This window comes from Hyperoodon ampullatus, assembly GCF_949752795.1.
Source record: "Hyperoodon ampullatus genome assembly, chromosome: 13".
In the NCBI taxonomy this organism is placed as follows: domain Eukaryota; kingdom Metazoa; phylum Chordata; class Mammalia; order Artiodactyla; family Ziphiidae; genus Hyperoodon; species Hyperoodon ampullatus.
Window position 1 is genome coordinate 6,341,623 of NC_136926.1, and position 14,060 is coordinate 6,355,682.

At 62.6% G+C, this 14,060-nt stretch overlaps 1 protein-coding gene across 4 annotated transcripts in view; it reads left to right on the forward strand.

The window, feature by feature from the left end:
• Positions 1–14,060, forward strand: part of NCOR2 (nuclear receptor corepressor 2) — a gene marked incomplete at its 5' end in the record, with an annotated part of 153,266 nt that overhangs the window by 107,846 nt on the left and 31,360 nt on the right. For 2 of the 4 annotated variants that reach the window (XM_079718206.1, XM_079718208.1), the window contains 3 exons: positions 1,679–2,306; positions 9,639–9,759; positions 10,617–10,773. In XM_079718206.1, coding sequence (XP_079574332.1) covers positions 1,679–2,306; positions 9,639–9,759; positions 10,617–10,773 — 906 coding nt within the window. Of the gene's footprint in view, positions 1–500; positions 552–1,678; positions 2,307–9,638; positions 9,760–10,616; positions 10,774–14,060 lie in introns of all 4 variants that reach the window. The other 2 variants (XM_079718205.1, XM_079718207.1) reach the window with 2 other exon arrangements.

Here is a 14,060-nt window from a genome sequence, read left to right on the forward strand (position 1 = left end):
ATTGAGGGCGAGATGAGTCGTGTGTGTGAAGAGCTTTGCCCGGAGCCCAGCGCCCACCGAGCGAGCCCTGTGTTGCTCTTGTTGGGATTATTATTTCTGGAAGGGATGGCCTTTGCTCTGGGCCTTAAAGTGGGAGAGGCCAGGGGTCTGGAGGCAGTGAAAGCTGAAGGAAGCGTTTGCGCAGGGCACCAGCAACCCCTGCTGACCCGGCTCTGCGTCTGAGGGGTGAGACAGGGCCGGGCAGCTCCAAAGGCCTCTCCGCCAGCCCTGCCCACCTCTGAGGCCAGCACCTCCCACCCCAGGACCCTGGAGCCAGTGACTTGTCCAAGGGCACCCAGGGGTGTTCAGCGGTGAGGGCTCTTGGGACAGGGCTGTAGGTCCTCCTGCTGTCTGCTGGGCCCTGGGCCCCTTTCCCAGCCCTGCCTGGCCACAGAACCTCCTCCCACCCCACCTGCTGCTCTTGCCACCTCACTTCTAACCCTTCTCTCACTTCCTTCCAGCCTTACACGCCTCTGGGAACGAGGTACCCAGAGGGGAATGCAGTGGCCCAGGTACGAATGTGGCCAGCTGGCCGTCGGGGGCGGGGGTAGGGCCTGACCAGGGCGGGGGGCATCCCAAGGGGGCCTTTTCTCTCTGAGGGGCCCCACCTCCGTGAGCACGCCTCTGCCTGTGAGCACCACCATTTGTGCTGCCGCCACCTCTGTCCCCGCTCCTCAGCGCAGTGTCTGTTCCCCATGCTGTTCCCGGGCTCACTCCTGCAGATCAGTGTGCTCGGCTTGACTGCTTGGTTGATTTTTCCTTAGTGTGTTCACCTGCGACGCTTGCCCAGTTTGATTTCCCCAACAGGAAGTGTGGAGGGAGGGGGGTTTCAGATGTCCCCATTTTGTAGAAAATGGGGAAAATTGAAACCCAAGAAGTGACAGGAGCGGTTGTTAAGCCCAGAGAGTCAGGCCTGCCTGGAGCTGAGGTCCCCTCCCCCTTCACCTGTACACACGTTCAGTCATTTGATCGATACTTATTGTGCCCCTGCCGTGTACCAGCCCTGTGGGAATGGCTGGGGGATGCAGTCGGTGTGGACCCTTTCCCCGTGGGCTCCTTCGAGCTCACTGGCCCCATTTTATGTCATCGTGTTATGATGACAGCAGTGATAATACAACAGCAAACAGTTACCAGGTGTCACCCTGTGCTGTCACAGCCCCTGTGGGGTGGGAACTGTTCTCCCCACCCTACAGATGGGGAAAGCAAGGCTGGGAGGCCACCGGTGTTACCACGGCCAGGCCACCAGCCGGGGCAGAGCCAGGGCTTGCAGCCCAGATGAGAACAAGGAGACCCCAAAACAAAGGCCTGCAGCCCTGGCCGCCCCCAGCCTGACTCTGTGGGGTGCTGGCCGCCCACCCGGGGGGTTGGAAGTTAACAGGTTGCTGGGATCCAGGGTCAGCAGGTGGAGAGGGCGGCCAGGGGAGGACAGGGCACTGGGAGGGGCCGGCGGGGGCGCTGCCCAGGCGTGTAGGAGCCTTAGGGCTACGTGGTGTCAAGCGATGGGGGTCGCAGCGCCCTGAGCTCCTGCCTGGAGCCAGGGCGTGCCGTCGGGGCTGTCAAGGGGCCGTGGGGAGGGCCGGGCCTGCCTCCACCCTGAGCCCCCGGCACCGCTCACTCCATCTTCACTGTCCCCGCACAGCCACTGTCAACAACAGCTCCGACACCGAGAGCATCCCGTCGCCCCGCACCGAGGCCGCCAAGGACACCGCGCAGAGCGGGCCCAAGCCCCCGCCCACCCCGGGCGCCGATGCGCCACCTCCTGAGCCCCCCAGCCCGCCTCCTGAGGATGCCCCGGCCCCCAGCGAGCCCGCCCCGGCCCCCGAAGCCGCCTGCCCACCCACGTCCCCGCCGGCACCCGCCTCGCCTGCCGCGGCCCCTGCTGTGGTCCCCAAGGAGGAGAAGGAGGAAGAGGCCGCAGCCGCCCCCTCGGCCGAAGAGGGGGAGGAGCAGAAGCCCCCTGCGGCCCAAGAGCTGGCAGCCGACGTGGGCAAGACCGAGGAGCCCGGCGAGGCGCCCCCCTCGGAGCCCGTCAAGAGCGAGTGCAAGGAGGAGGCCGCCGAGGAGGGGCCCGACAAGGTCAAGGGGGGCGCGGAGGCCGCAGCCGAGGCCACACCCGAGGGGGCGCCCAAGGTGGAGAAGAAGGAGGGCGGCGGCTCTGGGAGCAAAGGCCCCGCGGCCAAGGGCTCGGGCGCCCCCCAGGACAGCGACTCCAGCGCCACCTGCAGTGCGGACGAGGTCGATGAGCCCGAGGGCGGCGACAAGAACAGGTGAGTGGGCCGGCCGGCGGCTTCGTCGTCTGCCTCCGTAAACGCTTACTGATCGCCACCTGTATACCGAGACGGCAGCGCACGAGGCCACTTCCACGCCTGCCCTCGGAGGGAGGGGAGGCCGCCGCTGAGCGGTCCAGACGCAGGAGCTCCGTGGTGGGAGAGGGCGGCGTCGGGGGCTCGGTCCCCCTCAGCGGTGGCCTCTGAGCTGAGCCCGGACGGGGAAGGAGGAGCCACAGGGAGGGCCAGGGGACAGCGTGCTGGGCGGCGTGGATTAGCATCCAGAGCCGCCGCCGCAGAGGACCACCCGCAAGTCAGGGCATCGGCAGGGCCACGCCTCGTGAAGGCTGCTTCCTGCCTCGGTGGTGCCGGCAGTCCTTGCCTCGTAGACGCGTCGCTCCGTGGTCCCGTGACACCCTCCCTGTGTGTCTGTGTGCCCTAATCTCCCTTTTGCTCTAAGGACACCAGTCCACTGGATGAGGGTCCACCCTAAGGACCTCATCTTAACTTGGTCACATCTGCAAAGAGCCTGTTTCCAAAGAAGTTCACGTTCACAGGTACTTGGCTGTTTGGACTTGAACATATTTTGCGGGACGCAATTCTCCCCTCAACACAGTGGGAACAGCAAGTGCCAAAGCCCCGGGGTGGGACTGAGCCTGCGTGATGCAGGCCCTGAGTGGTGGAGCGGGGTTGTGGGGAGCAGCTTGGGAAGAGGCAGGGTCAGCAGACCGGCCCGCCTCGTGCGACCCCTCTGGCTGGGTGGGCGGCTGCGTTTTGTCCTCAGAGGGAGAGAGCCCGAGAGGGCTGGGGTATGTCTCAGGCTCTGAAACCTGCAGCAGTGTGTTGGGAGGGGGCGGGGGGTTAACGGGGGCCACGGGGGCACAGGGATACATACGGGTTGGAAGGCGGCAGCGGCCGTGTCCCAGGGGCCGGTGAGGCTGGTGGCGGTGGACACGGGGGAAAGTGGCGGATTCCGGGATCCTTGCTGGTCCCTCTTCTGCCCGCGGAGGGTCCCCGAGACCCCCGACCAGAAGCCAAGCTCGTAGACCCCACTTAGGGCCAAACGTGGGCAGCGGAGGGCAGAGCTGTGGAGATCGGCTCCCGCTCACGTCGGGACGGCTTGAAGAATTCGGTGAGGCAGGCCGGCCAGTTTTATTTTGACTGAAAACAGTGCAGTCTGTTTTCTCTCCTCTCACGTCTCTCGGAAAAGTTCTGGGCAGCACGAGAGGGAGGAAAATCTGACTTTCAAACCCGACCTGTTCCCCAGGAGCCGTTTCCTCTGCCCCACGATCCACCTCGGGGCATGCGAAAACGGCACCTTCTAGAACGTTTCGTATGAAACTAGGACTTGGTCTGGGTCCCCACATGGTCCACAAAAGCCGGTGAGCCACGTCGTCCTCTGCCTCCTGCATCCGGGGGTCCCTGGCGGGACCCTCACCCCGCTTGTGTGGCCCTTTGATAAGCAAAGGCCTGGCCAACAGGTTTCAGAGGGCGCAGCTTGGAAAACAGTGCTCATGGCGGCTCGGTCTGCCCGGGAGGGCCCTGGGCCAGGGTCTGGCCGCTCGGCTCACTCTTTGCGCCTGGGTAATGGGGTCAGGGCGGGCGGCTCCCCACCCCGCTCCTGCTGGCCGCGGGGACAGAGTCATGGAAACACATGTTTCTGCTCTTAGTGGGAAGAGTGCTGAGCTCATGGGACAGCCACGCTGATAAGTGGCCTCCCGGAGTCTGTGTTTTGGGTGCACATGGCCTGACGGGCTGGACAGCTCGGCGGGTTGGCCTGGATCCCGACAGCCCGCCCGCACCTCTCGGGCCAGGCCTGAAGCCCCGCAGCCTACTTTCAGCTGCTCCCCACCCCAGCCCCGCCCAGGGACGTGTCCTTCCCTCCCCGAGCTGGGTCTGGCTTCCATCCGCTCTTCCTGCCTGAGCGGCCAGCATTCGATCCCTCGGGAGCAGGGGCCCTGGGCTGGGAGTCAGGACACCTGGTTTGTCACGCCCTCTGTGACCGAGGCCAGTCCCCTGGCCCCAGGGTGAGGCTGGACTCAGGCCAGCCTCCTGACCTCTTCCCTCCCCGGCCACAGCCACACAGGGCCGGGCAGGCGCCGGAGGACGCAGGCGAGATGCGTCAGAGTGCGCCCTGGCAGCCAGCGCCTCCCAGGAGGGCCGGCGGGATGGGTGGGCCCCCAGGCGACCCCCGGTCCTGGCCTCCTGCCCACGGCCCTCCCTCCCTCCCGCCTGGCAGTCCCGGCGCAGTGAACTGGGCGTCCCTGGGCAGACACAAGATGCATCTCGTTCTGGCCCGTGCCCGGACGACTTGGGGAGGGAAGATCACATCCTGCTTTTCCTCTCCCTCCCTCTCTGCCAGGCAGCTCCACCTGGGAGTTTTCTTGGCCCACAGCCGGAGATACTGGCTTCGATTGCAGAGCCTTGAGCTTGCCTGCCCCCGCCTGTTCCACTTCCCAGAGAAGGTGCCTGGGCACTTTCTGGCAGGGCTGGGCCTTCAGAAAGTCCCTTCTCCGGGCCTCAGCGTTTTCACGTATAAGATGGGTGTGGGTATCCTGGCTTATGGGCTTCTTGTCAGGATAATGGAGTTATGAGCCAGCCTGGCACTTTGGAACTGCTTCAGGCTCCCCGCAAAGGTCACTCCAGGAGGAGGCTGGAATGCGGCTTCTTCTGCTGAGCCCCTGCAACTTTGAAAGAATGTAACAGCAATTTCTCCTTTACTTCTTTAATCCATAAATGATTAACTGGGCACCAGTGTGTGCCAGGCGCCATTTTGGGCTCAAGGGGTGCCGGGAACAGGACAGATGAGGTCCTGGCTCCAGGGAGCTTACATTTTAGTGAGAGCGACCAGTACGGAACTGGAACAGTAATGGAATAAAGGGAATGCTCGTGTGATAAGTGGGTGATGGAGAGATTGGGGGTGGGGGAGGGGGAGGGGCAGTCGGGGAGGCCTGTCTGAGGAGGCGGCATTGAAGGATGATCAGAACACGTAGTGTGAGACGTGGAGGGAAAAAGCCAGCAGTGGGAACAGCCAGTTCAAAGGTCCTGTGGCCACATGAGCTTATGTTCAGTAGACAGCAAAGGGGCCTGTGGCTGAGTGCGGAGCAAGCGAAGGGAAGAGGGGAAGGCAGGAGAGGAGGTCACAGAGGTGGGCAGGGACCCGGCCCGACCTGGCTCCACAGGGCCCCAGGGGTCGAGGTAAGGAGTGCAGTTTTATCCTGGGAGCGCAGGGGAGTAACATGACTTCGTCTGTGTGGACACTGTTCACAGTCCCACCTATCCCAGCCCAGTGATAATGAGAAAGCGGGGGAAGGGGGGCTCAGCAGAGAGGGGGCATGCTGCTGCAGGACCCAGAGTGCCCTGCGGCCCCTCCGCCTCCCCCAGCCCTGGTCTTCCAGGGTGGGAAGAAAAACCACAGGAAATGGGAAGGTGCCCGAGCCGCTCAGCGCCAGGCGCTGTTCTCGGGGCTTCCCATGTTCCACCCACAGGACAGTCCTCGGAGGGAGCGGCTGTTCTCGTACCCATTTTACAGATGAGGGGAAACTGAGTGAGGCACAGCTGGTTAAGTCATACGGCCAAAGGTAGGATTTGAACTGGGAGCCAGAGCCCTGAATACGGGGTCGGGGGCGGGACCCTGGCTGCTCTCAGCCAAGTTGCTGGCTTCCCCCGCCTGTCCCGGGTCATGTGCACAGTGCCAGGCTCCGAGAGCCCCTACCCTGCCCAGGCCTCCAGGGAGGAAAATAAAAGCCCTGTCTTCCAAGAAAACAAAGGAAAGAGAACAGCGGGAGGGCGCTGCCACGGGGAGGGCCCCTGGAGGTGCTGCTCGCCCACCGTGGATGTGGGATGAGGGGGGTTGGGGGCCACGTGAGCACCAGGCATCTTCCCGCTCCCCGGTGGGGGGAGCTCAGGACCCTTGGGCTTGTTGAGGATCTGAATCCAGACCCTTGTTCTTGGATGCCGCCCTCTTTTTTTTTTTTTTGTGGTACGCGGGCCTCTCACTGCTGTGGCCTCTCCCGTTGCGGAGCACAGGCTCCGGACGCGCAGGCTCAGCGGCCATGGCTCACGGGCCCAGCTGCTCCGCGGCATGTGGGATCTTCCCGGACCGGGGCACCAACCCGCGTCCCCTGCATCGGCAGGCGGGCTCTCAACCACTGCGCCACCAGGGAAGCCCCGGATGCTGCCCTCTTTACTGTGAGCTGTCAGGCTGTCATCTCGTCAACTGTGAAGTGCTGTGCCCATGGCCGCAGTCCCCACTGAGCTCCTGCCTTGCTGCGTGAGGGTTAGGGGGGCCTCAGGAAATCCTGAGGGGTCTGGACCTCTGTGCTCGTCGCCCCCCCCTGCAGCTGGTGCCTGCTGAGAGCATTCGAGGGGCGACCCCTGCCCCCCCCAATCTGACTGCCCCCTGCCTGGACGAGAAGCCACCGGGAAACCGAGGCAGGACACAGGTCTGAGTCGGAGGTCCTAGTTCACTGACAATCAGAGTGAGACACAGACACTTTGCTGATTTTATATGTATGATAAAAGCATATTTTGTGTCCCTATAAAATTATATTTACAAAAATATAAAAGTTTATATTTTAACTTTAAAATCTGCATTTTAGAGTAATTTATACAGCAAATAATAGTATAACATTATTACTTTATTATTTGTAGAAACAGTACAGTTCATATAACAAACCCTTGATTTCATGGCTGGCAAATAGTATATCCTTTATCTTTTCCCTGTAACAGCTTTATTGAGACATAATTCACAAACCATACAATTCAGCCATTGAAGTGTACAGTTCAGTGGTTTTTAGTACATTCACAGAGTTGTGTAATCATCACCACTGTTGAATTCCAGAACATTTTCACTGCCCCAAAAAGAAACCCCAGACCATTAGCAGTCATTCCTCATCCCCCACCTCCAGCCCCTGGTCCGCTAATCTCTCTTCTCTGTCTGTGTCTATGGATTTGCCTCTTCTGGGAATTTCATATAAATGGAAACATGCCGTATGTGGCCTTTTGCAACTGGCTTCTTGCACTCAGCGTCATGTTTCTGAGGTTCATCCATGTTGTAGCCTGTGTCAGCACTTCATTCATTTATGGCTGAATAATATTCCGTTGTATATATATTTATCACATTTTGTTTATCCATTCATCTGTTTTTGGCCACTTGGGTTGTTTCCACCTTTTGGCTCTTGTGGATAGTGGCTGCTGTGATCTTGTGTGAACGAGTGTTTGTGTGGATGTGTGTTTTCATTCTCTTCCGTATATGCCCAGCAGTAGAATTGCCGGATCCTATGGTGACTCTGTTTCACCTTCTGAGGAACTGCCAGAGTATTTTCCAAAGTGGCTGCAGTATATTCATTTTAAATTTAAGTCTACAAATGCAAGTTGGTTTAAATGGACATTGATAATGAGTGGCGACGGGCGTGTGGGGCAGTGTTTGGTGACGGTTGAAGCTGCAGGTGGGGAATGCAGGACAGGTGATAACATCAGTTCTCAGACCTGGTCAGGGTGCCTTGGCCCGAGGGTGGTGGGCAAAACGGGGCTGGGCCTGAGTCCAGGGGAGCAAGGACGGGCAGCCACAGCAGGAGAGGCCTCGGGTGGTCCTCGGAGCGTGAGCAGGATCTGGAGAGGTCGAGAGAGGTGAGGACGGCAGGGAGGGTGAGCCGGGTTGGGAGGACCGTGGAGACCAGCTGAGCACGGAGAAGTCAGGCCAAGCTCTGCGCCCTGTACGCCATGGGCAGCGCCAGTGGGCGTCGCCGAGACTGACTCCGCTCAGCTGAGTGTGTGGCAGATGCGGCCAGGGGGTTAGCGCCCCCGGGACTGGCTTGTCACAGGCTGTGGTCCCGGTCACAGGCCATGGTCTCACTGCAGAGAGCAGCGGGCGCCGCAGCTGCACCTCACCCGTCTGTCCTCCATCTGCGGGAAGCAGCCGTGTTCTGCTCTTTGCTGGGCGTCCGGCAGCCAGCACTGGGTGGCGTGAGCTACATCCTGGTGGTCATGGATCTTACCTGGAAGGCAGTGGCTGTGCTTACAGTCTGCATGTGGCATCAGCCAGGATGGTCACAGTACACACTAAGGGCTGTACCAACAGGACCCTCTGGCTTTGGGGACCTGGCCTTCGTTTTGCCCTCTGGCTGAATCCAGCCCACAGCCGATGCCTTTGTGTGTACCATTTGATCATCTAGCCGGCTCTGGCGCCCTGCAAGCAGACATTGGATTCTGGGTCTCCAACCACACACCCCAAGCACAACACCAGGCCTGCTGTGTATTCAGCAAGTGTGGGTCACAGGAGGGAACCGAGGGCTGGGCCGGAGCCAGGCAGCCCCGGTGGGTGGGTGAGGGCTTCTGAGGCTGCAGCAGACCCAGCTCCTGCCCTAGAGACCCTCGTGCCAGCTGGGGAGGCAGACGGGGATTGTGGCGGGGCACTGTGGTCAGTGCTGGCGAGCTCTGGAAATCCCTGAAGACTTCCTGAAGGGGGCAACACCCGTGAGCAGCTCTGGAGCCACACCCCAGGGCAGGCTCTGCTCCGGTGTCCCAGACACTGCACCTCTACACTGGGGTGACCCTGTCGCTGGCATCCCACCGTGTTTCAGCCCCCCCACTCCGCGCCCCCCCCCGACACACACACCACGCGCAGGTGTGCTGCCCCATTGCGCATGTCAGCAGCAGACAGACGTGACCTTGCTTTAGAGGACGAGGCACCTGCAGGCCCTGCTCAACACCACAGCCCCACTTAGGGCTGCTGGGCGGGCCGTGTACACGCTGACCAGCCCCTCCATGCAGAGCCTGTACCCGCCCGCTTTAGCGCCTCAGCAAACGGTGTGCAGGCAAGATTCCCAGCATCTCAGGTTGCATTTGGGCTGAGTGGGGGGCTCCCCGATCCTGGTCTCCAATAAGCAAGGTCCTCTCAGCACCACGCCCCAGGCCCTACCCCGGCACCTGAGCCTCTCCTATTTGGGTGACGGAGAGTCCCTCTGAACCTCCCAAGCTCCCCAAGCCTTAAGCTGGTTGATTCTTGGCCTTTCTGGCAGCTTCCAAAGGGCCGAGCGTGGTGTGGGCCCTGAGTGTGGGTTTCTCTGGGGCTTTCCTTGCCTTCGGCTGTCTCAGGAGTGTTTGATCCTGGCTGGGCCTGTGGACTGGGGTGGGAGGGGTCTTGGCCCCTTGTGAGGCCTGCATGGACCAGAGGAGGGAGGGAGGGAGGAGACCCCACCGTGACCCCAGGTCTCCTGGGCCCCGTGATCCTGGACCTTCGCCTCTCTCTGGCAGCCCCTCCGGCCCCGTCATCCAGGCTGGAGCCAGGAGGCCGGGAGCCCGTGGGCCTGACGCTGGTCTCCCCCGCAGGCTCCTGTCGCCACGGCCTAGCCTCCTCACCGCGACCAGCGACGCCAGGACCAACGCCTCGCCCCAGAAGCCGCTGGACCTGAAGCAGCTGAAGCAGCGTGCGGCCGCCATCCCCCCGATTGTGAGTCCCGGGCCCCTGCGACCTCCACCTCCTGTTGGGGGGACGGTAGATCTGGCCGGGCAGGCGGGGCCCCGGCACCTGCACAGCCTGGCTCTGCCCGCGTCTCCCATTCCCTGGGCAAAGCCCCGTGGAGACAGGCGGGGAGGCTGGGGGATTGGCGAGGTGTCCGCCCTGGCCTCTCTCCCCACCCCGCCCGCCGACGGTTCTCCAGAGGCGCCCAGGCCTCGCAGTGAGCTCCCCCAGCCCGCTCTCACAGCTCCTCGGAGCGGAGGGCGGCGCCCACAGTTACCGAGAGGCCCTTCGCTGGGGGAAGGAGGGAGCTGGAAGATTCCTTCCCAGGCCCAGCAGGAGGACCCCCAGAGGTGCCCCTTACTCGGGATGGCTCAGTTGTGGCCAAAGCCGTCCGTCTCCGGGGAGGTGGGCCGGGCCTTCAAACGCAGCTGGGGGCTCTGGGCTGAAAGGCTCTGAGCTGACCAGGGCTTTCCCAGTGAGGGGCACAAGGTGCGCCAAGCCGCGCTGCCCACTCCCCGAGGCCGGGCCCAGTCCCACTGGTCAGCCCCGATCCCTCCGAGACCCGGAGCAATTTGGGGAAGGGCGAAGGGGCTGGTGGGGAGGGTAACGGGGGCTCCCCCATCCACGGCCGGGCAGCCGGGATGGGCGGACACACCCCCTACACTCTGCGCAAAGCCCTACCCTCCTGGCCCTCAAGCCGCGTGCCCTTGGGCACGTCGCGGCCTCCCCCTGGGCCTCAGTTTCCAGGCTGGTCCCACGCAGGGGGCCTGGAGGGCTTTCCCTGATCTCTGTGACCTATGGACGGACGGGCTGTGAAGATGCTCAGTCCTCCCGGCTTCCCTCAGCAGGTCACCAAAGCCCACGAGCCCACCCGGGAGGACGCGGCGCCCCCTGTTCCTCCGCCACCGCAGCACGTGCAACCGGAGAGCGACAGCCCCCAGCAGCCCAGCAGCAGCCCTCGAGGCAAAAGCAGGAGCCCTGTGCCTCCTGCTGAGAAGGAGGGTAAGTGTGTGCCAGTGGCCCAGGGAGTATGGGGGAGAGGGGGCAGGTGGGTGGGCGTAAGGGGCCTTTGCGTGTGCAGAGCAGCTCCTGCAGACTCCAAGGCCGCAGGGGCCCGACAGGCCAAGTAAATGAGTGAAACATGGTGGGGTGAGGCAGTGGGGGGGTGGGCACTGGGGCAGTTGGAGACTTCTGTTCTTTCTAAAGTGGGTGCATATTGGCCTCAGCCGAGAGTCACCAGCAGTACAGGCCTGGGGTGGTTCTTCCAGAGAAGCTACTAATCCATCTTTTCACGTGAAACCTTCGAATTTCTCGACATTGGCAACTTCTCAAAATTTTCAAAAGCACTGTGCATGTACGAAAACATGTCTATGGCTCAGTTTCTGGTTCCCCGTGATTCAGTCCACACGTGAGCTTCTAGAACCACGAGGTTCAGCACCGGCTGGCAGCAACTCTGAGGCCTGGGCAGGAAGCACTTCCCCCTCCAGCTTTCACCCTGACCTTATTCCAGGCCGAGGTCACTGGGTTCACTGGGGAGCCAGTGGGGTGATTCCCCGAGCAGCTGTGTTGCAGCAACTGCCCGGGGCGGGCTTTGCTGTCACCACGTGAAGCTCAAGGTCTGGAGGCAGGTGGGGCATGGTTTCTCGTTCTCTGCCCCAGCGCCCCCGACCGGGCCCAAGAAGTCTCAAGCCTGTGTCCCAAAGGGACACCCGACCCAGACCAGCCTGGCACGTCTCAGGCACTGGGGGCTGACCCCCCCAGGGGCTCCCCCCACGCTGGGCTAGCCCAGGCTCCTGCGGGCTGCTCTAGGGGTCTGAGGGCAGCAGGGCCCCAGGCCATCCTCCGTGACCGACGCAGCCCAGGGACAGGTGTGGGCAGCCAGGGCCACCTGCGTCCCCACCCCCGGCAGCCTCTGGTACGACGTCCCGCCTTCTCTAGAAAGCCGGGCGGCCCTCGGCCATGGGCCTCCCTGAGGGCGGTGCTGTGTGCCGGACGACAGAGAGCAGGGCTGTCCCTGAAGCAGGCCAGTGCCACACCTCACAAGTGACAGGGCCTGCCAGACACGCCCCCGCTGATCAGCCCGCCCTGCCTGCCGCCTTCACCTGCTGCAGGAAGTCTCGGATGCCACCCACACGGGCGGGCGTGCATCCTGGCTGGCACACAGGCCAGCTTGTGGCCACGGGGCCAGGACATTGGTTGGACAACCACGATCGCCAAGCACCATGCCAGGCAGTGGGGGTTTGGCAGTGAGCAGGATGAAATCCCTGCTCCGAGGAGCCGCTGCTTTTGCAAGAGGACGTTAAACAGGGGGACACGTAAGGAAGCAAGATGACCTTAGGCTGGTTCATGCAGGGAAAGAGACAAAACAGAATGAGTGATGAGGGGCTCAGGGAAGGGTCTCCATGAAGAGGAGAAGGCAGTCGTGGGAAGATCGGGGGAAGGGCGTTCAGGCATAGGGAACAGCACGTGCAAAGGCCCTGGGGTGGGAACAAGCTTGATGTGTTGGCGGAGCTGCCGGGAGGTCGTGGTGGCTGGGGAGGGGGTAGGATAGGAGGTGGGACAGGGAGATGGGGACCAGATTGTGTAGGGCCTCGTAGACCATGGCACTGTGGGATTTTGTCTTGGGTGCAGAAAAAGCCTTCGCTGGAGGAATTTTAAGGTGTGTGTGTGTGTGTGTGTGTGTGTGTGTGTGTGTGTAGGGGACTGGGGAGAGGTCAGGCAATCTGATTTTTATTTTAGAAAGATCTCTTCTCTCTCCGCCTCTCTGGCCATTGTTGAGGAGAAAGGGCGGCAGGGAGTTGTGGGCAGATGCAAGAGGCCATGGTGGCAGCCTGGACTGTGCGGGTGACCATGAAGGGGGGCACTGGGACTTTGTTTCAAAGGCAAACAGTGGGACCTCCTGATGAACCCGAGTGTGGGGTTGAAAGCAGAACGTCTGCCTCTTCCTGGGACCCTGCCAGCCACCCACGCTGGGACCGGGACTCCCCGTGGTGGGGCTGGGGTTCGCTGGACGAGAGTGTAGTGTGAGACGTGGGGTCTGGCTCTGGAAGGACATTCCAGGGCTGGGGCACCAGCCCAGGGCGGATAGCTGCGTGGCAGTGTCACGGGCCCAAACAGCCTTGGCCGGCGCCAGATCTTCTGAGCCGGGCTGGGCCATACTTGGGTGGCTGGACACCACACAGGGCCAGGCAGGGCCCGCTGGGATGGGTCACAGGCCCTGTCCTGGGAGAAGGTGAGCCACCACCTGTGCTTTCTGAGTCTGGCATTCGGCCCGTTGGCACGGCGGAGGGCTGCGCCGTTTCCTGGAATCGCTCCGCACAGGAGACGGGGCACCTGGCGACAGGCACCAAGGCCTGCCTTGCAGCTAGCACCCGTAGGCACATGCATGAACTTGACACCCAGCCCGACCGACCTCTCTGGTCTCTCAGGAGCCTCCCCCGCCGCCCGGCTCCTGCCTGGAGCTGCTCCGCCAGCCCATCCCTCGGGCTCCCTGGGCCCAGCTGGAGGAACAGGTTGTCTCTCCAAGCTCTCGGCCGCCGGCCCATCCTGGCCCGGCCCCAGATTTCCCTTCCAGCACCGGAGGCCACCCCCCGCCCCTGCCCCCTCCCACGGCAGCTGGAGCTGAGCTGGAGAGAGCAGCCCAGGCACGCGCGCGGTCGGGTGGCTGGACGAGCGAGGTCCAGGGTGTGCGTGGAATTTCCAGGCCCGGTGCAGGCCCTGGATGGGTGTGGGTGGGGCGCCTCCACTGGGGGTTGGTTGAGCATGAGAATCCCCACCCCGGGTTACTCCCCGCATCTGCGGCCCCTCCTGCGGGCTCCCCACGTCAGCAGGCGCACAGGCCCGGTGGGGAGCTTAGTCTCCCAGGAGAGAAGCGGGGGGTGTGCAGCACGCACGCCTCCACCCCCCTTGCCGTGCCCACAGCAGGTGGCTCTCAGTGCCCTCCTGCTCGCCTCGCTGGGTCTTCAGAGCCTCCCTCTGTCACCTGGAGGTGGCCCGAGGGACGACACCTGCCTGCCGTTCCCATCCCAGGCCCGGCATTCCCCAGTCGTTATCAGCTGGCTACTCCTTCCCCGCCCCCCCACCCCGTACCCCGCCCTCGCCACCATCGGTCCTCCAGCCTGACACCAATTCTCAAGGAAGAGGTTTGGCGCTTAGGACCGATTTCAGCAGAGTGAGTGGCCAGCGGGAGAACACCGTGAAGACGGCCTGGCCTTTGGCCATGTCTGCGGGCTGTCCCCAGGCCTGAGAATCCAGGGCCAATCGTTGCTCCTCTTCCTGTGATCAGTGTG